The 26,313-nt window shown below is 49.9% G+C and overlaps 1 protein-coding gene across 6 annotated transcripts in view; it reads left to right on the top strand.

Moving 5' to 3' along the window:
* The window catches only part of LOC102266692 (neurotrimin), a 965,779-nt gene extending 940,434 nt beyond the window's left edge, over nucleotides 1-25,345 (top strand). The window contains exons 5-10 of one of the 6 annotated variants that reach the window (XM_070365284.1): nucleotides 741-875; nucleotides 3,035-3,155; nucleotides 9,589-9,740; nucleotides 12,802-12,837; nucleotides 17,427-17,459; nucleotides 23,687-25,345. In XM_070365284.1, the coding sequence (XP_070221385.1) occupies nucleotides 741-875; nucleotides 3,035-3,155; nucleotides 9,589-9,740; nucleotides 12,802-12,837; nucleotides 17,427-17,459; nucleotides 23,687-23,790 (581 nt within the window). In that variant the 3' untranslated portion in view covers nucleotides 23,791-25,345. Of the gene's footprint in view, nucleotides 1-740; nucleotides 876-3,034; nucleotides 3,156-9,588; nucleotides 9,741-12,801; nucleotides 12,838-17,426; nucleotides 17,464-23,686 lie in introns of all 6 variants that reach the window. The other 5 variants (XM_070365283.1, XM_070365287.1, XM_070365285.1 and 2 more) reach the window with 5 other exon arrangements.
* The last annotated feature ends 968 nt before the right edge of the window (nucleotides 25,346-26,313 follow it).

Below are 26,313 nucleotides of genomic sequence, written 5' to 3'. Positions count from 1 at the left end.
TTGCATCGGTGATGCCATCCAGCCATCTCATCCTCTGATGCCCTCTTCTCCTTATTTACATACCACGCACATAATTCTTTGTATGACATCAGTTTCTTTTTATTGTCATATTTATTTTCTGCATCACAGATACAGGCAGCATTATGGAGAGGTTTTATGCCCTGGGGGAAGGACTGTGCCTCTTCCCTCCCCCTCAGAATGGGCCCCCCACACTGTGTTAACAGCCCTGATCCTCTGAGTCTGGACCTCCAGGAAAATCATAGGATAACTGTATAGTGCTTTCAAAGTGGGTTTCAAAGTGCTTTCATGTAATCGGCTTATCATTTGTTCCTCCAGACATCCCGGTGTGCTCTGTGATGACCTAGAGGGGTCATCCTAGGTCATCCCCCATCCCTAGAGGGGTGGGATGGGGGTGCCTATCTCAGACCCAGAGCCTGACTGCTTGGTGAGATTCGGGGAGGGTGAACATTGACATTATTCATCACTTACTGAGGACCGGCAATTCTCCAGACTATGTGCTTGGTCCGGGTGGGAGCATTGTACCTGGTCTGCTGGGGAACCGAGGACAAGCTAGTGATGTAAGAGGCAGAAGGGAGGCGGGCGGGGGAACTGGCTTCCGTCCTGAGAATCTGAACTGAGAATAAGCACAGCGCTCTGCAGACGTAGCCGCTCCACACTTGGTTTGCTAAGTTTGTGCCTTCAGTGTTTTTCCTCCTATTTCCTCACCCCTTCTCCTGCAGCTGTGGGCTTTGTGAGTGAAGACGAATACCTGGAAATCCAGGGCATCACCCGGGAGCAGTCGGGGTACTATGAGTGCAGCGCCTCCAACGACGTGGCAGCCCCGGTGGTGCGGAGAGTCAAGGTCACCGTGAACTGTAAGTAGTCTCAGGCGCACCCACCCAGCACCTTCGGGAGGTGCTGCCCTCCTGGCCACAGAGAGAGCTGGACCACAGTGCCAGCCGTGACTCGGGGCGGGAAATGGGGCAGCCTCGCTGTCCATTTTCTGCTTTCAAAAGCAACAGTTCTAAACTCTTAAAGAAAATAAATGGGTGCTGAAAGTAATTTTATATAATCCAAAACTTGACTTAGAGTCCTAAAAGATCATTACATGGCATTCAATGCATAATTTATACAAGCTTGTCTTTGAATCCCAATTTTTACTCATAATGTCACCAAGCTTCTCATTCTCTGGACAGTCATCTCCTTAATAGGGAGCAAAAATAAAAAGCACATGTATGGAAGAAATATTATAACTTATGTTTATGGTATACTTATGTTATCTTATCCTCTTCTAGTTATGTATGTTGATTGACATGGTATACATTCACAATTGAACTATAAATAGATAAACCTACACATATCCAATATGAGAGGGTATATCTCATACCTATGTTTTGCTAATAGAGGTGCTGCTTCTGCTGCTAAGTCGCTTCAGTTGTGTCCGACTCTGTGCGACCCCAGAGACGGCAGCCCACCAGGCTCCCCCGTCCCTGGGATTCTCCAGGCAAGAACACTGGAGTGGGTTGCCATGAACCCCAAAAGCTGGAGGCCACTTCTCTGGACTCCTCCTCTTCCTTCACCAACCCAATTCTCTCTGACATTGATGCTGCTTAATGTCCCTGCTCCCTCATGCATTCTCTCTAGGTTCCCCGTTAGGTCCCCTGACTCAGGTCTCTAGGACATCCGGAAAATTTTCCCAGCTGTGCTGATTTCAGATGTTCTTAGGACAGAATAGAACCCAAGAGTCAAACCAGCAGACAAGAAGAGTTTCTCCTTCCAAACTTGGGTGGGGTTGGACATAGAGGAAGAATACCTTGGTGTGATGTTTACTCCTTCTTTACTTTAATATGTTGATTCATGTCACAATCTGAGCCTAATTAACACAAAGCACCTGAAGAATCAAGGAAACAGGTGAAGCAATCATGCCATTTTTGTGACCAGCAGACAAGAAGAGTTTCTCCTTCCAAACTTGGGTGGGGTTGGACATAGAGGAAGAATACCTTGGTGTGATGTTTACTCCTTCTTTACTTTAATATGTTGATTCATGTCACAATCTGAGCCTAATTAACACAAAGCACCTGAAGAATCAAGGAAACAGGTGAAGCAATCATGCCATTTTTGTGCCCTACCCCAATTTCTGTTTAAAGTGACATAATTCACAGTTAATAAAGATTAACCTAAACAGTAAGGAGATGTAAGAGAAGGGGAAAACCTATGTAGGGAAATAAGAGAAGTCTATGGGTAAATCAGCACATGGTGTTTATAGCCTGAGGTGGTCAGATGCGGGTCCAGGATTTGGCTTTGAGGTGCAAAAGCAAAGAGAGGAAACATCATTGGGTTTGAGGTTTATGTCCATAAAATAAAAGTGAATTTGTCGCTTGGGAGAAGCACTGCTTTTTTCTGGTGCTGAGACTTGAAAAATAATTTCACTTGAAGGTCTCTATAAATAGAGCACGACAAGCATCACTTGAAATGGCCATGCAATGGCTGGCTGTGGCTCCTTTCCGTAACGCATTTCGTGCAACTGTCGGCATGACAGGGGGGGTTTGGCAAAGACTCGGGATGAAAGCAGCCGGAGTACTTAAGTTGTCCTGGCTGTGTTCACGGGTCCGGGAAGAACACCTCCAAGAATGACAGATCTGTGTATCCCCAGGCAATTCTCCGTGACTGTTATTTCTTGCAACTGAGTTTTCGATGGGAACTGAATAGCTCAAGCTTATATACTCTGGCATAAACCTGGTGTGCAGAACATCTATAGGGCTAGATTAAAGGTACTGTCAAGCCATGGGGCATGCGGTGGATGGCGTTGGCTATCTCCTGTGAAAGTGGCAAAGTGTATATGGGAAATGGGCCTAGATGCCTGCTCATCCCACTGGCGTCCAGAGGGGAGCGGAGGCAGTGCACGCGAGCCTTTCCCTGGTGATGCGGGATGGCTTCATTCTCCGGCACTCCGTGGAGACCAGAGTTAGAGTGGGGCCTGGAGAACACAGCAAAGGGGGCATTAAAGACGCTGTCGAATGTCCTCTCTTTGTAGATCCTCCATACATTTCAGAAGCTAAGGGGACCGGCGTGCCTGTGGGACAGAAGGGGACCCTGCAGTGCGAAGCCTCCGCGGTTCCCTCGGCGGAATTCCAGTGGTACAAGGACGACAAAAGGTAAGACTCCCTTCCCCTCTCCCTCCCCCAAGAAGGAGGAAGCTCTTCCAGGCCCCTGGTTCCACACGGACGCAAATGGATTCCTACAAAGTCCTCTCTCGAACTCCTCCTGCCTATGAAGGAGAAACAGAACCCAGACCGGTCTCGTCTTGACGTGAGTGAACTTCAGCTGTGTTTGTAATGCTGCCATGCAGAACTATCACTCGCCAGTCAACGAGCCTTAGAAAAACTATTCTTTAGGAAAATGAACTGTCAAAGGAAAGACCACCAGGAACCCTGGAAAGCCTGTGAATTTTTTATAGGCCTGAGAAATAAGTGTTCTGCCTGCAGCTATTTTTAACACATTCTCAGGCTTGCATTAAGGCGTCAGGAGTGCTCCCGGTGCTGAGTTAGCTGCGGCCGAGGACTCGGGTTCCATTCCAGACGAGCTCAGTGGTGGTGCAGGGACATGTCCATGACCCGACTTGGCGCTCCTTTGTACAGAGCTTGCACTCTCATGGCAGGAGAAAAGACAAGGGCCTCCCCGTCCCCTCCTATTGTCGCAGCTGCCATCCGGATGTTTGCCGTGATTCACTGAAGTTTGTCACCTCGAGGAGTTATCAAATGGCACGTTAGCACAGGGTTCAGCAGCTCCGAAAGCCAGGCAATTACTGCCATCAAAGAGCTATTTTAAGGTGGATGAACAGCAATTGATGGGCAAGAGCTGTCCACGGTCAGAACCCAACTTGGTGAAGATGGGAGGGGCAATGCAGGGTCCTGAGGTGTATGTGGGGTATGGGAGGGAGAAGGAGTGACGAGCCTGAGAAGCTGAGGGAAAAAGCCACAAAACGGGCAACTTTGGGAAGGAGAGAGGGTGAGCAACTCCAGGGCAAGACGCAGATTGAGAGCGACCCAGCTGCTGCCCGCAGGACTCAACATCCCCAGTGGCTGGGGCTCTTTACTCAAGAGGCCAGTGTTCATGGCAACACTAGGTACAATAGCCAAGACGTGCCCACTGATAGATGAATGGATAAAGAAGATGTGGTACGTATATACAATGGAATATTAGCCAGCCATAAAACAGCATGAAATAATGCCATTTACAGCAACTTGGATGGACCTGGAGATTATCATAGTGAGTGAAGTGAAACAAAAAGACAAATACCATATGCTATCACTTATATATGGGATCTAAAATATGACAAATGAACTTATTTACAAGATAGAAACAAACTCGCAGACATAGAAATCAAACGTGGTTATCACAGGGGGAAGGGAGGAAGAGAGATAAATTAGGAGTTTGGGATTCATAGATACACATTGCTGTTGCTGCTGCTGCTGCTGCTGCTGCTAAGTCGCTCAGTCGTGTCCAACTCTTAGCGACCCCATGGACGGCAGCCCACCAGGCTCCCCTGTCCCTGGGATTCTCCAGGCAAGAACACTGGAGTGGGTTGCCATTTCCTTCTCCAATGCATGAAAGGGAAAAGTGAGAGTGAAGTCGCTCAGTCGTGTCTGACTCTTAGCGACCTCATAGACTGCAGCCCACCAGGCTCCTCTGTCCATCGGATTCTCCAGGCAGGAGTACTGGAGTGGGGTGCCATTGCCTTCTCCGACACACTACTGTTAAATATATATAAAAGAGATTCAACAAGGGAAGGACCTGCTGTATAATAGTACAGGGAACTATATTCAACATTTGGTAATAACCTATAAGAGGAGAGAATCTGCAAAAGAATATATATATGTGTGTGTGTGTGTGTGTATGAATGTATAACTAACTCACTTTGCAGTACACTTGAAGTTAACATGACGCTGTAAATCAACTATACTTCAATAAAAAATAAAGTTAGGGCCTTCCCTGGTGGTCCAGTGGTTAGGACTCTGCTTCCACTGCAGGGTGTGCAGAGTTGACCCCTAGTCTGGGAATTAACATCCCGCGTGCCACATGGGGCAGCCAGATTTTTTTTTTTTTTTACTTTACAATATTGTATTGGTTTGGCCAGTCAGCACCAAGAACCCCTCTAGTCTCTAACTTTGTTTACAACCAAGTCACTTAGTCAGAAGTTCCACTGTGGCTCATTATAATCCTTCCAAGTGAGAAGCACTACTTTTTGTTCTTAAGCGCCAATTCTGGCAGCAACTTGGGTGCACCGTTTTCATCTAGCCCATTTTGTATATGTATGTACTGAGACAGATTGAGTAAAAGCAGACTCAGAAAGAGATTAGAAGAAATAACTGGCTTTTCCCCTTGTTCCCAAAAATTCATAAGTAAGCAGAAGGGAATGGTATTTTCCCAATAAATAAACATGGGTATCTTTCTTCAAAATCCTGCTTCATTTCTCCATCCATTTTTTCTTTTCTTTTATACTAAGAATAAAACTGAGACGTGAAAGTCCAATATCAGAAAACATAGCAAGAAAACAGAAATCGGTTGAGCTCCAGGGTAAATTCCTGAACTTTCAATGGTTCAGATCTTCAAGGAAATTAATCAGCTACATCCTGTTTTTCTAATCCTTGATGGGATGAAAATGCAAGCAAAATGTGGAGGAAACAAAATCTTAAAAGACGTGGAGGAAAGATTAGCCCTTAGGCAGAAGTGGCCAATGGTGGGCATACGAAGGGCGAGCTCAGCTCTGCACAGCTGCTGTATCACAGGGAGGGGGCTGCGGGCTTCACCTAGGACAAGAGAGCCCGACTGACAGCATCTCCATGGGCAGGGGGCTTTCAGAGCCCTGGGCCCAGGCAGCTCTGAGTCCTCTGTCTGAGCCCTTCTCCAGGCAGCTCCTTTTCTCTCCTTCAGTTGATTCTGCTCAGTTTTTCTATTTGTTCTTCATTTATTTACCGCCTACCCCGTGTTCTCCCGTTGAATGGAGGTGTCTGTCCTCTGGACACCAGGCTCTTGAAGAGCATCTCTGCCTCTGAACTCTTGTCACTGCCTGTCCTTCCTGGACCACTGGCAGGTCACTCCTCCCGGGAGGTCTCCCAGGGAAGATGGCCCCCACTAGAGGGAAGGCCACCTCTGCTGCTGCTGCTGCTAAGTCACTTCAGTGGTGTCCGACTCTGTGCGACCCCATGGACGGCAGCCCACCAGGCTCCCCCGTCCCTGGGATTCTCCAGGCAAGAACACTGGAGTGGGTTGCCATTTCCTTCTCCAATGCATGAAAGTGAAAAGTGAAAAGTGAAAGTGAAGTTGCTCAGTCATTTCCGACTCTTATCAACCCCATGGACTGCAGCCTATCAGGCTCCTCTGTCCGTGGGATTTTCCAGGCAAGAGTACTGGAGTGGAGTGCCAAGGCCACCTCTAACCTAACTGATATCCCAGGTGAGATGAGCGGATTTCTGAGACCAATCAAAGTAAAGGAGTCCTTGTAATGGAGACAGGCAGTTTTCTCAGAATGTAGGGTAGACGTCTCTCTTGACTGCGTTCTAGTCACTCAGTGCCCGCCACCACCGTGTGTGCCATGGATCAAAGGGAGAGGAAATGGAACCCTATCCTTAATAAGGACCACTCATCTGTAGGGACTTGAATTCTTGAAAAGCATGAAGAAGCTGAAGCCTGGTAGTGATACTGAACTGACCTCTGTACCCTGACCCTGACCAGATTGACTGTCTCAGAGACAGAGTTTTGGGTGAAGAGAATAGCTTTATTGCTTTGCCAGGAAAAGGGGATCACAGTGGGTTCATGCCCTCAAAACTTTGTGTCCCAACCTGGAGGGGATAATGGGGAGTTTTATAGTAATGGTTCTGAGAGGAGGGTGGGATCAGCTAGTGGACATTCTTCTGATTGGCTGATGGTGAGATAATCAGGGATCAGCAACATTAACATTTTGTACTTGTGGGCAGTTTGTAGTTAACTTTTCCCACCTGGTGGTGGTTTCAACATCTGCTAAACAACTCAAAGATATTATGTGTACGCCTTAAAGGGGAGAGGAGGGCATAGCAACCCACTCCAGTATTCTTGCCCGGAGAATTCCATGGCCAGAGGAGCCTGGCAGGCTACAGTTCACGGGGTCACAGAGTTGGACACAACTGAAGCAACTTAGCACGCACACATCCCTTAACAGCCTCCCCAGTGGCCTTGAAGGGGAAACAAGACCCTGTCCCAAGGCTGTCCCATTGCTTCTTGGCTGCTTCTCCCTGTCTGGCATGCCATCCCTTCCCTAATTAGCAAGTGTTTGAACCTGCCCTTTGCAACTCAGGGAAGGCTAGGAGGCTGAATGAAACCTATTTCCTACAAACTAGAAAACTGAGGATACAGAAAGGCTTTGTGCACCAGAGCTCCACAGGGTCCTGCTCAGTTTCAGCACACCTGTCTCAGCATAGCTGTCTCAGTTTCAGACACCTCCATTCTGCCATTGGATGGAGGTGTCTGTCCTCTGTGGCACGTGGAACTGTGTGACCACACGGAGCATCAACCCAGAAGCTGCAAAATGCTGCCGAATACCACTGCCCGCCCTGCTCTGCTTTTAGCTAAAGACATTTCAGAGCTGTCAGCAAAGCCTGCTTTCTGGGCAAGTGTCTCTCCCCACTGCAGAGCTGAAATCTAATTCACAGCTTGGTCCCGATGTGACGACTTCCTCCCCAGCCCAGGGCTGGCTTCACAATGGCAAAAGGGATCAATAAGGTTGAGGAACGCAGAGAAGCCTCTGGCAGGTGGGCTGCAGAGCCTCCTGTGGACAGCATCCCCTGCAGGACAGCAACAGAACAAGCTGGAGATAGAACGGTGGCTTCTGGCTGCACAGCCAGACACCTCACTCCTTTCGGACTGTGCTCCCATTATAACAAAGTACGTGGACCCGGGCTGGTTCGCTGTCCCACGTGTGGGAGAGATAAAAGCACCCAGATGAACATCTACAGGATGGAAAGCAGCACAGTTCCCACAGCCCTGCTCTGACTTCCCTGGAGACAGACGCTGGGTTGGGACAGAGGCCCGAATCCTGGTCTTCTCATCACAGCGGTCACAAGTCTTGGCGATGGAGAGACCTGTCCATTCGTCCTGCAGAGAGGACACCTTCAGAGAATGATACAGCAGCTGATGTCGCTGCCAAAACTGTCCTGTGGCCCAGGGGCAGGAAGGAGTTTGCAATGTCTCACTCCATGGAAATATATTATTTTGAATAACATTTTATGGTTTACAAAGCATTTTTTCATCATTGCCCTGCTGGGCTTTACTTTCTATTTCTGCCTGGAATATTGTCTTTCTCGGTTTGATGACTCCAGTACCAACCATTTGCCTCAATTTCTGCCCTGCGAACCCATTCCAACATGTGTCCACCTTGACATATTGTCCTGTCCACATGTCCTGCTCCAGCCAGGCCCTACACAGGCAGCCGAGCTTTTGGGATCACTCCCTGAGATCCTCCATTTAGAAGCATGGTTGTCCCCACTGGTGGTTATCTTTCCTGTAGCATAGACAGCTCCTAGGCAAGGAAGACAAATTATTTCAGGGAAACTAACAGTTTGGCTTAAAGCCTGTTCTCCGAAATAGGACATCCCAGCGGTTTTTACAAAGATGAGCGCTGGTCTCATGATTTCCATGAAGACATGCAGGTTCAATAGGAATTGCTCCTAACAGCCTCCAAAGAAGGAGAAGGTGGCCCCACCCACCACCGAAGCAGTTTTTCCTGTCCCTCTCTGTCTGCCCCGTAATAGTGTCTGCATTTGTAACAAGTGTGTCTGGCTGTCCTCCCCACCTCTCTCCCTGGCTTTTATCAGTGGGCCCCAGCCACTGGTCTCAGCCCTTAAGGCACGCTGGACTCCATGACGGGGTAAGACAGCCAGCGAGGTGGTCCTGGCCACCTGAGACCACATGCTCGGGCTTCTGTAATCACTCCCAGGATGAGATGCTCAAGTGCAATGGACACCCAGGCCCATCAGGGTCCCCTAGTGTGAAAACAGTCCCTGATTCTTTTATCCTGATCAGGGCCCAAGATAAATGACTCTCTGCAGAATGTCTCAAGTTCTTAAGGGACAGTGTTACTACCAGGTGCATGAAAAACTTTGCTCTTTCAAACCTGTCGGGTTTTTCTCCTGTTTGAAGACTAGGTTCTTCATTTTCATGGTTGCCGCCATCATCATCTTCATCAATAACATCAATTATCCAGCACCTACTGCTCGGATCCTGTGGGGCTGAATGGCACACAGCTGGTGCGTTGTATTTGTTGAAGGCACCTGCCTTCAGAGAACTTCAATAACTGCACAGAGAGATGAAGATCTGCATTGTGCCAAGCATGTCTCTGGGCACAGACATAAAACAGAGAAATGTAATTATGTGTGCCATGGTGGCGAACTTGTTGTGTGGTTGAGTGGGAAAAAAAATGGGATTATAGTGATGCCAGAAAGGGAGAAGAGGGAAGATCACTAATTCCAGAGTTTTTCTTCTTCCTCGTGAGGAAAAATACATATAACCATCCCCTTTTTCCTCTCTTTTCGGTCTGTCTCTTGTTTGTCTCAGGCTGGTTGAAGGAAAGAAGGGGGTCAAAGTGGAAAACAGACCTTTCCTCTCAAAACTCATCTTCTTCAACGTCTCTGAACACGACTATGGGAACTACACGTGTGTGGCCTCCAACAAGCTGGGTCACACCAACGCCAGCATCACACTGTTCGGTGAGACGGAGCCCCACGCTGGACCACAAGGAGCGCGGGGGGGCCGGGCAAGGGGAGAGTCAGGAGTAGTTAGGCGGGGGTGGGTGAGAAGGACGGGATGAGGAGGGAAGGGGAGAGAGAGAAACAGTACACGTGTGAAAGGAGACACCGGGTTTCATCCTGTGCTAGAGGTCTGACACTGCAGGAAAGGGTTTGGGGGATACTGAAGTGATGTTGAACTTTCCCCCGCAGTATCTCCTTAACTGACCATGGGGATTGCAATCGCATCTAGTCAAGAACCCAGAAAGGAACATACACTATTTCCATACTTCTTCCCTGGATGAGTGTGAAATGTTACCATTTCTGAAACTTTTTCTAGTCCTCAGGATATAAGAGAAACTGCATTGTATTGATAAAAGTAGACTCCTGTGGGCCTTGGGATCCTGAGTAATGTTAGTGTCAGAGGGAGAATTAACATAGCCAGTGGGTGTGTCCCTGGTTCTTCATTTGTGTCCTAGGGTGTTGTCTGGCTGCATTAAGATATTATCTGTCCTACTGAGCCACCATCTCGACAGAAGTCGCATAATCATTCATGCATTAATTCATTCAGTCACTCTTTATTGAAGGACTAATCTGGGCAAGGCAAGTTGCGGTGCCTTCATTGCACACCCGGCAACTATAAGGATGCCAGAAACAAGGGAAGGAGGCAAGTAAACAGACTTAGATCCCCAGGTCTCACGCTTCTTTGGGGAGAACAGTCACACAGACCTGAGCCTGGATGCCCGAGGGCCATCCTGCATCTCTGACGGGCTCCCTGCCCAGGAAGATGCAGACTGACCGCACAGCCCATGGGTCTGCACACAGCCTTTGCGGGGGTGGGAGGCACATCCCCCCAGGCTCCAGCAAGTACCTTAGCTTGGAATCATTCAAATTTGTTCCTCGATCTCCCATGTTAACAAGCACTCTTGAGTGTCCTGGGGAGGGAAAGGTAAGGAAGCTAGCAGATCATTGGCAGGAGCCTAAACCCCTTTATTCTGAGAACTCCCAGATAATCCCAGAGTTCCATAAAGCACCCCTCACCCCCTGCCCAGCCTGCCACATCTCCTCCATGGCACCACAGACCCCTATCAGATCGTCCAGACAGCCCACCTGTGTTCTTCCCCTGCTCCGTCCAGATTTCCAAATTGCATTCCATCTCCCCTTTTACCCAGCACATAAAATAAAGCCCAGCTTTATCCTCCAGGGCTTGGAGGCGGCAGGCTGCCCTTGATCCCAGAACTGGCAGACCGGAATGGGCAGAGCTGTGATTAGACTGATTGATGTGTCTGACGCCTCCCACCCAGGGACAGTCATCAGGGCCGCTCACGTTTGTCAGCCTTTTGGCTTTTTGGCAGGTGTCTGTCTGCATGAACAGAAGGACCATGATTAGGAAGGGGCGGCCCCACCTCCCCTTGCCTCCCAGATCCGAGGCTGTCCCCGCCCTCCACCCACAGCCTTCCTCTTCCCTGTAAACAGTTTCCCTGCTCCTTTGACCCCTTTGCTCCCCCAAATCAGATGCATGAAATGGTTTTGCAACTGACTTTATCACTGCTGTCTAATTCCCTGGCCTCATCCCCTGAAGACATCTAAGATGAGAAGAGAGAGAAAAAGCAAACTTTAAGAGTGAAATACCGGCATTTGTGACAAGCAATGCAGTGAAGCATGCACCATAAATCTGCTCCTTTTCACAGACCCGTGTTTGGCAATTAAGACCTCTGCCCGCATGCCCGGCAGTCTGTCAGCATCCCCTGCTCCCCGCGTGTCCTGTGGGACGGCCCTACAGTTGCCAGCTTTCTGGAGTCCAGGGGACTCTCTAAAGACATGTCTGGAAAAGTCACAGTATGGATTCAAGTAGGTTTAGAAAGACTAGATCAAACAAAGATGAATTGGGTCCCTGTGGGGATGTTCTTTAACACAGGAGGGCTCAGAGCCCTTGCATGCTAAATCTCTAAGAGGGAGAAACAGTTTGGAACATTTCCAAATTTAATCAAACAGCAACCAGGTTTTTAGCCTCATTTAAGAGAGTGTTTCTGAGAAGCCCGTCACAGCATGACCACCTGGGTGACACCTAGTTCCTTGAGGCTATGAAATCCCATTAACGTGCCACGCCTACATTTCCACCCCCTAGGCTCACACTGCAGCTGGTCCACACAGCCTAGCCCCCAAACTCTTTATCAACGCCCACTATCAATAAGGCCTCTTGACAGATACAAACGTGTTAGCGAGTTTTCTATGCCCTTTCCTATGATCAGACCCGTCAAGCCGACTTGGGCAGGTTAGAAAGCAGCCTTTGCTTTCTGTGAATACACAAACTTTGTGATGAAACTCCTTCTTCTGTAGCATCCGAGAGCCAGCTAAATCAACATCATTTTGCCACCAACCTGCTCGGAAGCAGCACACATGACCTGATGTTGAAAAGTGAGGGATGCTGGTGCTGGTTAGATTCCTTCAGGATCAATACCTTTGAGGGACTACAGTCAAATGGGGAAGGGGTGGTCCTTCCAACAGGAACCCTACTAGTAGGATTCTGAGAACCTGGTCCCTAAGGCTCCGGAGGTGTCAGGGGACCAGGAGAATTCAGCCCCTGGGATCCTGAATCACAGAGATTCCTGGGGGACCTTGCTTCTGCTGTGGTGCTGGGAGGCCAGAAATCCCTAAACTTGGTCTCCCCAAGTGAACCAATGGAGCTGTGGATGAGACACAGATCTCATCTGGAAAGAGGCTTCGATCCTCTGCTACCAAGTCAGCACCCCAGCTCAGCACACACCCAGAGTCCGTGCTCCTGTGGGGGCTGTGAATGCATGGCCAGCCCCTCGCCTTTCAACCTCGGCATCACGTGTGCATGCACCCAGCCCTTCACCGTTCCTCATCTGCATCTTGCCCCACCACCTCTGGTTTTTGTGTGTTCCTTTATTTTTCCATCCCTCCAGAAATGTTTGTGAAAGCCGGTATACAAACTATATATGATGGATATATAGCTACTGTATATAATATGTGTGTTTGTTTTCATTTTTCTCTCCTGTGTGTCCCTCACCCGATATAGAGCTAAGTGAGCCTACAAGCTCATCTTTGTTGCAAGGTCAGTATCCCCCCTCCCCCTGCTTTATGGGTTCTCCCCTCCCCGCTTTCTCCCAGAGCCTCCTCCCCCTGCCCTGCTGTGTGTTCCCCGAGGCTCCTGTCTGTCCAGCAGCTAGTGGATGGCGGCAGGCGCTAAGTGGGTTACTGGGAGCCGATGAAACTCCAAGGACCCCCTTACTCTCTGCTCACATTGCCCTCCTCCCCTGAAGGGCTGGGAAGGGAGAAGAAAAGAAACAACCCTATCTTTTCAAAGCCTGGAGGTCTGCATGGAGACAAAAGGCTCAGAGAGCGAGGCTTGGGGCAACAGGCAGAGAAGTCCACCCACTGAGTGCTTCTCATAGGAGCCCCCAGTGACAGCCCCACCCCCCATCAGCCACAAAAGCAAACCTCCAGTGCAGGGAGTTTCAGAGGGTCCCTAAGCTGCCACAGAGCATTCATGGGGAGCGTCTTCAGGGAGGAAGGTGGGCAGGTGCCCCTGCAAGGTCCTTGGAGTGGACGCCGCTGAGCTCCTGTCCAGAGCCCGACATCCAGGGGTGCTGTGCACTTGGGCAGGTCAGGAAGTATTGTTTAGACTCAATTTCCTCTTCTGGGCCATAGAACTGACCCGCCTTACAATCTGAGAGTTGTTTTAGCCTTCACCTGAGAACACATAGAAAAAAGGCTTTGAAAACCACCAGGTGCGTCTTGAACCATTGGAGCCCAGTCTCTGGTTACAGGACCCCCCCATATCATGATCCAGGGGTTCATGAACTCATTTCTCAAGCCCTCTCCCTAGCTTCTTTCCACCTCTTCCATGCCAACCCTCCCCACACTGTGATACGTGCATCTCTTGCCTCGTTTTACTCAGCCCCTCAAATTTTCTCAAGGTCCCTAGCCTAGCTAAAGTGATTCATTTAGACCATGACGAAATGTTCAGAAGTGGGCCCAGGCTGAGTGGTGGAGTCGGACACATGGTGTGTGTGCCGTGAACTTTTCCTGCTGAGGACAGTGCCGACCCTCGGAGAGCCCCCCGGGAAAGCGGCTGTGACCACAGTGAAGAGAGGGTCTTTCCCCACTTCCTGCCATCCTTCTCATCCCACCTAGCACCCCCTTCATCCTGTTCATCCACTCACATCTGGCCATGCAAGTAATCATCAGAGGATGGCATTAGACTTGGGGAGGGGGAGACGGAAGGAAATGAATTATATGGAAAATTATTTGACAGAAGAGGAGAAAGCTTTTATTGTGAGAAGATTCAGGGATGCAGTATTCACCTTAGTGATATAGAGCGCCATGGTGATGAACCACAAACAGGAAAATGAAACAGAAATAGAAAGAAAGGGAAGTCAATGGAAGGCTCCAGGTTCAATTAGTGATTTGACGTATGCTTATTGAACCCCTGACCAAGGCATATGCACAGATCTCGAAGAACGTTGGAAAACTAGCAAAGGACATAAATGGTGAAAGGGACGTGTGAGAGGCTGGAGGTAGGCGGAGGAAACTTGCAAGGGACTTTAAGTGACTTACAGTGACTCAGCTCATTGTAATCATTGATATCTGTATTCTCAGCTGGAAAGGGAACATTTGAAACAGGGATTGGTTCTTAAGGAATTAGAACTCCACTGAAGGTGCACCCCATGGATGGAGGAAGCACATCCCACATCGAAGCCAACAGTAACAAAACTGACCAGAAGCAAACAAATCCCTGCCTGGTTCTGAGCAGGGCACTAGGAGCAGAGGCTCCACCTGCCGACTCGGAGCTGAGCATCCTCACCGCGCTCTGTGCTCTGTGATCCACTGTGAATGTGGGGCAGGGTCTCCATGCCAGCTCTCTTCTCTACATTGCTCCCACCCCATCACCCTTCTCATTGGGTAGAGGGCAATGGGTCAAGGCCAGTGCTGTAGATGGTAGAATCCTGGAATATTCCAAGACTTGGATTAGTGTGGTCTTCAGTATAGCTGTCGGACTCTTGTATATTAAGGACTATATTAGAGAAAAAAGACCATGCTCTCGGGACATTTATCTTATGCATCCCTCTCTCTGTGTGTATGTGTGTGTTGCTTTTTCCTCCTCCATGGCTAGCCTACCCTAGAACAGAGAGCTACCTCGCTTCTCTGGAATATGCCCAGGTTATGCTCCCCTCATCTAGATGGATTTCCACCTATGAGGAACACTTAGCTTTAAGAGACATTCCAACCTATTTTGTTATTCAGTATCCGAATGGTCCAGAAGGATCCAGAAGAGAATTTAGTTCCTTCTCAGCATTGTCTGCCACCCTGATGTATTTCTCTGCTCCCCCTCTCGCACACACAATGGATTGCGTGTCCCCCTCTTGTGTTAATATGTAGTGCTGCAGGACTCCTGCCAGCATAACTAAGGACTGGCGGACCCACCACCATCCCTCATGCCCTCCCTCATAGGCAAGCGTGCCGGGGACGCACTCAGCGGCTCGGTGGCTGTTCATTTCCCATCCCTGGTCCATTGTCTTTTATCTCCTGGGCTAGGAGTCAGATTCGATGGTATCAGTAGTCTGGGGAAGGTCGGCTGATTCATGCCGGCGAACCTCGCAGTGACCATCAAATCATCTTAATAGAGAATAGGGGAGTAAGTCAACTCTGTGCATCAGAAGAAACAGTTGCAGTGGGAGAGAGGACCTGTTCTTCCCTGCTGAGGATGAGAGAGAGCTCATTAAACCCAGCCTCTCAGCAGTTAGCATTTCTATGGTACGTGTGTCTAAATACAGAAGGTGCCAAACTAAAATCCCCTCGCCCTATTTCTGGAATGTTTGTGTATTTTATGTATCCATTCTGGCATGAATCCAGCCCTCTTCTGCTCACTAGGACAGCAGCCCTGTGTGCTCACCTAGGAACTTGGATTCAGCTGGGTTTGGTGGCAGAGAGATCGTGTTATAGATTGACCATTGACTTCTCTGAGTCACCACTTTAATCTTTGATTACTGATCTGCCCACAGCCTTTTCCAGAGTGGCTTCTTGGGGCAGCTAATGTCCATTTGGATCAAGAGTTGTATCATGTCTCAGGTGCCTTTAAAGAGTAGACTGAGAGTTTGAATACATGGGGACCTACTCAGGTGTTTTTGGTCAAATGTTCTGGTTGAGTTTAGATGGAGTCATCTCTAGGTTATCTTTCCTTCTATATGCAAGGATCTTTGCACGGAGAATCCTATCACTTCGATGCAAAAGGCTTTAATGTCATTTGCTTTTTCTCAGCTTTATTTTCCCTTATTTCAGGTATAATGGATGAGTAAAATCGTACGATATTTAAAGTGTGCATCATGGTGATTAGATACCTGTACACAAGATGGAGGGCTTCCCAGGTGATGCTAGTGGTAAAGAACCCACCAGCCAATACAGGGGACACAAGAGATGCAGGTTCAATCCCCGGGTTGGGAAGATCCCCTGGAGAAGGAAATGGCACCCCACTCCAGTATTCTTGCCTGGGAAATCCCATGGACCAGCCTGGTGGGATACAGTCTATGGGGTCGCAAAGAGTCGGACACAACTGAAGTGACTTAGCATGCACACACGCACATACTCTGTGGACGGATTTCCCAGCCTCTGTATCCAGGTGAACATATGCAGAGGCCCCCAGCTAACGAGGAAAGATGAGAGGTCAGCCTGCTTCTGGCCAGTCAGCAGGACAGGCTCTATGCATTGTCCTGAGAGCCTAACTGGTGAATGGAGGTCTTTCCTGGTCCAGCCAGCAGAGGGGAACTGATGCCCAGCATTTCCCCAGGCAGGTCCCAGCATCTGGGATGCAGATCTTACTGTCTTAGACCACCCCAGAGAGAGGAAGCCCTCGGGGCCAGCTGGTTACAGTCTGACTCATCAAGAGAGGTCAGCTATCAAAGGCCTGGCCTCCTCCAGTACACAGAACCTCGCTCACTAACATCTCAAAGATACATAGATGAATGCCGGTTAACTTTACAGATCAAACAGAGCATGGGCACCTGCATTCATATTACTGCAGGAGGGCCTAAGCTTTAGTTTTATAATAAAGCCTGCAGACTTCAGGGCTTCCCTGGTGACTCAGATGATAAAGAATCCACCTGGAATGCAGGAGACCCAGGTTCAACCCCTGGGTTGGGAAGATCCTGGAGGAGGGCACGGTAACCCACTCCAATATTCTTGCCTGGAAAATCCCATGGTCAGAGGATCCTGCAGGCTGCAGTCCATGGGATTGCAAAGAGTCGAACACAGCTGAGATACAAACACTTCCACTTCTGCTTCTGCAGACTTCAACTAATTAGAAGGTAGTCTGGTGACCAAAGAAAAAAGGTTGTTCTACAGAGAAGTGTTTATTGGCTTAGGGGCTCAGGCTCCAGGGTACCAGCTTCCCCAGCCAAGACACGGCAGGGATGCTGGATCTCTGAATCAGAGATCCAATGTGAGCATTCTGCCCCAACCCCCACTCAACCTATGCCACCTGACTTCCCAGCACAGCAGAGGGGCACGTGTCCCAGGGCGGGGCTGTGGCCAGGACAGTACAGGGTCTGGGCCGGTTCAGCCTCCTCCCCTTAACCATCAGAGGGTAAAGTGAACATCTCTGGCTGCTTTCTGCCTTAACGGTGGCTTGTTTTCCATTTCTTTTAGAAGTGAAAACCACAACTCTGCCCCCTGGGAAAGGTTGGTATGTTTACTTTCCAGGCAGCTGCTGCCTTGGGCTTGGGGGCGCAAGACTCATCGCCTTCTTGCAAGATGCGTTCTCTTCTGCGCTAACCCCAGGAGGCAGCCCGGTGGGGACCGCCTGACCTCGGGCCGGCCCTGTGTCAATTCAGATTAACCATCCCCAAGGCCATCGATTCTCCCCGGGTGCCTCCTCTGCAAAGTCTAACTTGTCTTTGCTGGCAGCATGAATGGGGACCTGTCAGTGCCCAGAATAGCTCCACGTCTGGGCCCTTCTGTAGCAGGCCCGCCTCTTTCTTTGCACACGATGCTCTCATGCAATGATCTTCTTGGACCTTGGCCTTGCATGCTGGCCTCTGCTTACCCCATTCTCTCTTTTTCTAACTTGGAGCTGGAAGGGAAGTGGCAGGAGGAAGGGGTCAGGGGAAGGAAGGGGGCGGTTCTTGGGCGAGTCACTTGCCTACGAATAAAAACTCATCTTATCCGGGGGCTTTCATTCCATCCAGATGTTTCCGATGGGTAAATCGACAGTCGTCACAGCTCTCCGGGACCCTGACGGTCCTGGTAATTAGTCTCTTCAGGCCTCCAGAGCTCGCTAATGAGACTGAGGAAATAAGGCCTTCCCCGCCGAGTGGAGGTGCTGCTAGATGGGGCACACGGACCTCCTCTGTGCGGCCGCATCACCGAGCAGATGGGCTAAGCTCTTACTCTGGCCAGCACGGATTCTGAGAGGGCCTCGTGCCCAGAGCCCGGGATCCACAACCTGCCTGGACAGCAGGTCCTCCTCTCGTGGGGATCTTCCTGTGCCGATCAGTGTGGGCAGGCCTGGGGTCCCCACCTTGCCCGGTACCCGGGCTGGGCGGGCCCTGCAGCCTCACTCTCTGCTGTCTTCTCCTCTGGAGATGTGAGTGGCCCACAAAGCCACAGCTCCAAGTCCATGAAAAGAAAATTGTATTTGGAGACAGAAATCAAGGGACCTTGGGGACATCACTTATGAGTGAGTTTCCACACATTAGAGCAGGAGATAACAGCCTTTATCTCCTACATGAGGGGCTTCAAGGGGCCAGAACCCATTTTCCAGGTGCAAACACTCCACCTGGAATCCTAACCAATGTGGCCTTACCTCTGGGTATATCTTCCCTCAACCACGCGGATTTTCAGTGACTTGTACTGGGAATTGTTAGAAAAGTGGGGGAGAGGTGTTTGAAAGAAGGCAAAGTAGGAGAAGAGTGTTTTGCTTTGTTTTTAGTTTGGTTTGTACTTTTCTTTTTCAAGTAGAATTGTAAGAAAAAGCAAAACACACACAAAGTAGGTATAGACACGTCAGCAGGGTCACTGTTCTGGCCCCTTCCTTCCTTCAACTAATGTTTGTTAAGTACTTGCTGAGGGCCCAGCTGGGCACAGACCCTGCCCTTATGAAGCTCACAGCATGGAGGAGGAGACACATGCGAGACTCATGAAGGGAACTGTAGGACGGGTGTGTATTTTAATAGTGGGATGTGTATGGTGTTGTAGAAGGGAACAAAGCAAGTCAAGGAAGGCTGCCTGGAAGAGGTGCTGAGGCCAGATCAGAACCTGGAACAAGGAGTAGAAATTAATCTAGTGAAGAGTATTTCAGGCACAAGGGGTGATGGTGGGAAGGAAAGAGAATAGGCTGGAAAGTGCACACTCATGTATACACATATGTGTGTTGCTGGTGTTGTGTGGAGTGGAAGCAGAGACAGCCCAAGGCACACGTGTCGAAGAGTGAGGCTAAGAAGTCAGAGCAAGCCTCTGAGTGTCCTACGGAGCAGCTGAGAGGTTTCCCAAAGGCCAAGGGAATCGAATCCACTAGTGGTCCGGTCAGCTTGGAGTCACAGAAACATCGGCCTGGGGTTGGCATAAGGAGCCAACCCAGAAAGTCCAGGCTGGGTGGTGGACAGCTGGTGCGTGGACTCTGAGAGGCTGCGAGGAGACCCCGCCTCAGGTTTCTCCAGGAACCACCACTGTTTCCTTCTCCAGGGCAGCTGTGTCCAGAGAGATGCTGGGTGGGGAGTAGGAAGGGATGGGGAGGTGAGGTCCTGCTGGGCCAGGGGGGCAGGCGGTGTCCAAGGGGGCACCAGCCCCACGGACACACCTGGGAGAGGAGGGAAGCTACAGAACATCATACTCTGAGCTCCCTCCCTGCTGCCTCACTCCCAGCAGGCATTTCATCTCTTCTCTGGGAGGCATTCTCTGATATGGGGGATCAGGGCCCTCCCCACAGGCTCCCTGTGTGCATCCCAGTAGGCAGCAGAGCATCCAGGAGCCCCAGGGGACTAGGAAGAATCGCAACACAACATGCACCCCAGATACCCGCCACACCGCAGCCATTGCCAAGTGCCCGGCATGTTTGCCAGCTCCCAGCTGCCTCCCACAGGGCGCTGCAGACTCCCTGGCCAGCAGACAAGGCTTCTGACTTTTCTTGCCTGGCCAGATCCCTGCTGGGCTGTCTGCCTGGCGTGTGCATCCTCCATCCACCTCCCTGGAGACGTGCGGTCCCCGCAGCCCAGAGGGGTGGAGGGCAGCAGGGGCAAAAAGCGTCTCCATGTGGGAACTGGCATCGTCCCCCTTTTCCTACCAGGAGCTGGAACAGGAGGGCCACGCTGGGATGAGTGGGGAGTGAGTTTCAAAGCTGTGTGAGCCAGTGTTCAGGAGAGAAAAGAGGTGAGAGAGGAAGGGAACCCTTCGTGAATTGCCTGTGTGTCCAGACACGTGAGCAAAGTGAGCAAAACGCACTTGGAATCATGGGCAGTGTGCCTGGGGGAGGGCCGTGCAGCCACCAACCCTCCCATCACACTTGGAACCTGGCTCCCAGGGACCCAGAACAAACTCCCCGTCTCAGAGTTGGCCTCGGGCAAAGGTAGGGCTCTCCTGCCAAGAATCTTGGGGTGTCCCAGAGTGGAAGGGCGTCCTCTCTGGGGGCAACTTCTCTCCTGAGATTCTGAAGAATGCTGTATAGAGTCAGCAGTGACTGGACATAAAAGCTGGGGTCTCTGGTGATGATCTGTATAGAAACAGGAGATAGATTTTAGAAGATGCAACCAATTTGTGATCAATGGTCAAGGATAAGCAAATCTGAAATTGAATTACAAGTCATCCGGAGCTTTGGAGGTTTGCAGGGGTGCCCCTTTGTCACAGGTATGCGGTGGACTGGGAGAGGGAGGGGGTTAAGTTTTATGTCACCCAGACACTTACCTCCCTGGTGGGGAGCAGAGGAGTCATCTCTTGTCCTTCTCCTCGGGAGAACTCGCTCTGCCAAGGAGTTCTGGCCTCAGGAGCCCTGCGGTTGGGGAGGAAGAAAATTTCCTGTATCCTTCTAGGTTCTTCTGGCTGGCTTAATAATTAAGTTGACATGAAACAGAGTAACAGGAGAAAATAAAATACAAATTTAATAATGCATATATACATGAACAGAGAAGGAAATGGCAACCCACTCCAGTACTCTTGCCTGGAGAGCCCCATGGACTGAGGAGTCTGGTGGGCTGCTGTCTATGGAGTTGCACAGAGTTGGACATGACTGAAGCGACTTAGCAGCAGCAGCATATACATGAAAGGGGTTCCCCTGGTAGCTCAGTGGTAAAGAATCCACCTGCAATGCAGGAGACACAGGAGATTCAGGTTTGATCCTTGGATCAAGAAGATCCCTTGGAGGAGGGCATGGCAACACACTCCAGTATTCTTGCCTGGAGAATCCCCTTGGACAGAGGCACCTGGTGGGCTACCATCCATGGGGTTGTGAAGAGGCAGACACGACTGAGCAATTGAACTCACACGAACATGGAAGAGACAAGGAAACCTGATGCACTCACCAAAGTGTCCCAAACCTTCAACTTAAATACCGTCTTCAGCTAAAGAAAGAAGAGGATGCTGGGGACAGGGAGTTAGAACTTCAAAGGGAGAGGAGGCAATTCACATGGAGATGGAAATGCCGCTGTGGGGTGGCAGTTATTGGTGGGCAGGCAGAGATGGACACAGAGGGGAAGGCTAACAGACAGATTCTGCAGGTTCCTCCCTGTCGCCACAGCCAGTTCACACTGTGGTTACCTGTGGTGACAGCTCCCTCCCTGGAACGGGTCCTCCTTCTACATTCTTTACCCAGTCAGGTGTTGTTTTTGTTCAGTCACTCAGTCTTGTCCAACTTTTTGCGACCTTATGGACTGCAGCACACCAGGCTTCTCTGTCCGTCACCATCTCCTGGAGTTTGCTCAAACTCAAGTCCATTGAGTCAATGATGCCATTCAACCATCTCATCCTCTGTCGTGCCCTTCTCCTCCTGCCTTCAATCTTTCCAAGCATCAGGGTCTCTTCCAACGAGTCAGCTCTTCACATCAGGTGGCCAAAGTATTGGAGCTTCAGCTTTAGCCTCAGTCTTTCCAATGAATATTCAGGGTTGATTTCCTTTAGGATGGACTGGTTGGATCTCCTTGCAGTCCAAGGGACACTCAAGAGTCTTCTTCAACATGACAATTTGAAAGCATCAATTCTTTGGTGCTCAGCCTTCTTTATGGTCCAATTCTCACATCCATATACGACTAATGGAAAAACCATAGCTTATACCATGCAGACCTTCGTCGGCAAAATGATGTCTCTGCTTTCTAATACCCTGTCTAGGTTCATAGCTTTTCTTCCAAGGAAGATCAAAGCTTCTTCCTCAGTCTTGAGCCTTGACTGTTCTCAGCTTAAAATAATCTGTGTGCCAAGAGATACTTTGGGGTGGCGAGTCACCACCCTTCACTGAGAAGCAGCAGCAGAGACACAGAGGCTGGATGACCTGGTGCATTTCAGACTCATAACTGTTCAAGGGTAGGCTTAGGTTAGAAAAAGAGCTTTGTTCCAAAGGCCTAAGAAAGAAATCATATGGGCATTGCTTCCAGGCTAGGAGTTCTAAGACTTGAGAACATAGTTCCATATGGCATTAGGGAGCCTGGCTTGATGGTAAACTGTATTAGCCAGAATTGTCTCTGTGTCCAGCGTCCAAGTCAGGCAAGCAGGTCTAGCTTTGTCCCTTCAACCTGGTGAGGATGTGGACTTAGAGGGGGCACCGGCTTCAAATGCCTCTACTAAATCCAGTGATAGCATCACCGACTCAATGGACACGAATTTGAGCAAACTCCAGGGAGACAGTGAAGGACAGAGGACACTGATGCGCTGCAGTCCATGGGGTGGCAAAGAGCTGGACACGACTGAGCAGCTGAACAACAGCAACACAGTCCAGTGCAACAGAGGCTGCCAGAGCAAGTGCGGTCTGAGAAGACGCCTTGCTTCATTAGGCGCCTAATCCATTCGGGCATCCAGATGTGTGTGTACTATTCATGAATCCTAACTACATTTGTCATTGGAGTTCATGGTCATGGGGCTCAGGGAGCCGGAAAGCTTAAATGATAGGGAAGCTGCTGGGGAGTGTTATGACCTCAGAATTACTACCTTGCCTCCCAAATCTGGCTCCATCTCCAAGAGTCTCTGTGTGCAGGCCAGGCTGCTGTGTGGCTCTTAGAGAAAAGCGCCATCCATCTCCCCTCAACAGACACATGCCATGGCACGCTCTGCATCCCTCTGTCCCTGGAAATCTTCCTGTGTGCACAGCCAGAGGCCACCTGTCTCTTGGCTTGATCCCACCTCATGGCAGCTGGTTTTGACCTTCTCAGCCTGTGGAACTTGAGGGAGGTCTGATCTTAGCTGGTCTAGATGGGGGAGAGGCCAAGAGCAGTCCTGAAATACAGTGATTAACAGAAGCAATGCCAAGGCTGCGGCAGCATCTTCAGGGGTATGGTCAGTGTGTCCACCAAGTCCTTTCCTGCAGGACAGGTGGAGCAGCTGAAGGGCCACGTGGATGTTTGAGGCGGGCAGTACTCAGAGGGGTTGGACCATGATGTAGACGATATAGGGATTTCGCCTTACCGAAGCTCTGGGTAGGGTGTTCATGAATCCACCACCTTCTTCTTGAACCTGCCCCCTGAGCCAGGGCCTCAGCGTGTTCTGATGGCAGGGGAGTAGCGGCCACCTGCACACTGAAACCCACACCTCTCAGCCCCTCCCTGCACGGGCAGACTCCCCATCACCTAGCTGTGTCCTCGGGATCAGGCTGTGGAGGGTTCATTCCCCACGCAGTCCCAGTGTGTGGACCTGGGGCGCTGGAGGCTCCTGGCTGGAAAGGCGCCTCCATGAGGCAGGGTGCCTGGCTCATGGCAGGTGTGTTCTGTCTGCAGGCCCTGGTGCTGTCAGCGAAGTGAGCAATGGGACGTCGTCGAGGAGGGCGGGCTGCCTCTGGCTGCTACCTCTCCTGGTCTTGCACCTGCTCCTCAAATTTTGATGTGAGAGCCGCATCCCCAACGGGGAGGAGCCGCCGCACCGCCAACACGTCAGCGATGGCAACCGACAGCAACAAGGCGAGCACCCCTGTTCTAAAGCAGACACGATCCCACCAAATTCAGACAACAGAGCCGAAGGGGACACAAATTCGAGGGAGGGGAACAAAGAATGCTCTGGGAAAACGAATTGAATGAGGACACTGGAAATCACCGTGCAGATACCTAGGTACAGCCGAGTTTTCTTTCTTTTTCCAAATGGGAAGAACGCCCGTGGCTCTGGACCCACCCGTAAACTGCATGGCGTGACCTCTGTTACCAGGCGGGCAGGGGCTCAGCCGCTCTGCCCACCACAGTGCCCCCCCACCAAGGAAAATTCTGGAGTTCGGCCACCCCAAATTCAACCATTCCATAGAGAAGAACTCAGAGGGAGGCGAGCGGGCCCGTTCCTGGACTGTGTCCCTATGTTGCGTGTGTGATGAAATGCAGCATCAAAAAGATAAATAAAAAGGAAAAAAACAAGACAGCCTGACAGCTACAACAATCCCACAATCAACAGTCACAAAAGATATTCTTAAACGTTCTTTTTTTTTTTTTCCATTTTACTACATGGACATCATGGATAATAAGGGATTCTGATTCATTGTTAATTTTATTAATTATATTTTCTGATATGAGTCTAAAACTTAGTGCAAAAACAAGATAAAACTAAAAAAAAAAAAGTACACAGATGAAAGGGGTGAAGGGAAGTGTGTTTGTTAAAGGTTAGACGTGAATAGTGTACTTCTTACCTAGGTTTACAACTGGTGGACCACACACCAGGTACTGACCACCTGGTGAGGATTTGGCAAATCCACCAAAAAAAAAACCACATACAATTTAACCAACATCTCCACCAGCGCTACAGATTTCTTCTTATTCTGTGCATTTAATGCAGACAATACTATGCTTCTACATGCTGTTTAGAAACAGAAGGGTGACCTGCACTGTATCTTGAGTTTGCTGACAATGCTTCTTTTGATGACATATATTATATAGTATATATATATACATATATTTTTTTTGTTAGAGTTCTAGCCATTTTCTTTCTCAGCAGGGTCCTTTCTCAAACATTACTGCATGCTGTATATGGCGTTAGCTGTGTGTTGCTCTTCTAAAAGATGATAGAGTTTACTGGTAATTGTGTAATCAGCTCCTGCCTTTTTATTTTCTTGGGTTATTCACATGTCAGAGACATTTCTAAAACGCGAAAAGAGAAACCAAACACTAACACCAGGCACAGCATCTTTTCCAGGGGCGGCTCTCGGACACGAGGGCTAACGCGGGAGGCCCGGCTTCTCCAGCAAGAGTGTGGACAGACAGCAAGCAGCCGAACCAACTCCGCAGTCAGTAACCACTCGCTTTAGCCCGTCATGGGAATCTAGGATGCCTTTGTGACCGCTGGAGAATCGAATCCTCTTGGTTTATTTTATTTAATTTCCCACCTTTGTGTGCGTGTGTATGAAAGAGAAGAAAAGGCAGTTTTTAGGTAAACTTTTCTTCGTCCCCCGAAGTCTGGGAACCGGAGGGGCCTCGGGGAGGGGTCCTGATGTGGTAAGGGAAGGTGGGATTGGGGGCTGGGAGGGAAGGGTTGTCTCTGACTTGACATTAAAAAGTGTTCCATGTCCCTCTTCACCTGGTGTGGTACCTCATTGTCAAGCAGGGGGTGTGGGGGAGCAGAGCCTGCCTGGCTCAGGCATGAAGGAGGGGTCGGGCTCCTGACTCAGGCTCTCTGGCCCCCTTGGGGGTGGACTGGGGCTCCCTGTGGTGTGGGCTCTGACCACAGGCAGGGGTTTGGGAAAACACTCCTCCATTACAAGCAGGGGAGGTGAGGCTCTGGCGACTGCACCTCCAGTGTCTTCAGGAGGACCTGCTGTGTCCACAGCTCCCCTGGTAACCCAGATGGCAAGTCCAGGGACAGCTTTCACATATGATTACTTCCGGGTGCAAAGTGCAGCCATCGCCCCCCCCCAAACATCTGAAATATTGTGCGTGAGTATTGACAAATTGGCCAGTGTGTCGGGGACTTGCCATCCAAGCCTGCCTCCCAAACCTTGCCTCTAGCAACAAATTAAGAGCAAAGGTAGGTGTTAATGCAGAATAGTTTTCAGATAAGTCTAACCTGTTGTGATTCTGGGATTTCAATAAGCAGCTGGAGAGTCGCTGAAAGGCAGAAATGAGGTCGGAGCTGAACCATGCAGGGATTACTGTGCTGTGTCCTTGGGGGCCAGTCCCACCCGAGAGGAGGAAGTGTCGGAAAGCAGTCGTTTCATTTCCAGCAGCTCCTGGCAGCTTTGGAAAAGCTTGTTAACTTCATGTTTCTTTTTTTTTAAAAATTCTTTTCTTTTTTTCATATTCTTTCCCACTGGTTTATCACAGGATCTTCAACACAGTCCCGTGTGCTCTACAGTAGGACCTTGTCCTTTATCCATTCTAAATGTAACGTTTTTGCATCTCTTAACCCCAAATTCAGTCCGCCCTTCTCCCAC

The sequence above is a fragment of the Bos mutus genome, chromosome 29 (genome assembly GCF_027580195.1).
Source record: "Bos mutus isolate GX-2022 chromosome 29, NWIPB_WYAK_1.1, whole genome shotgun sequence".
Lineage (NCBI taxonomy): Eukaryota > Metazoa > Chordata > Mammalia > Artiodactyla > Bovidae > Bos > Bos mutus.
Note: the sequence above shows the minus strand (reverse complement) of the source record. Positions and strands in the feature narration are given on the sequence as shown.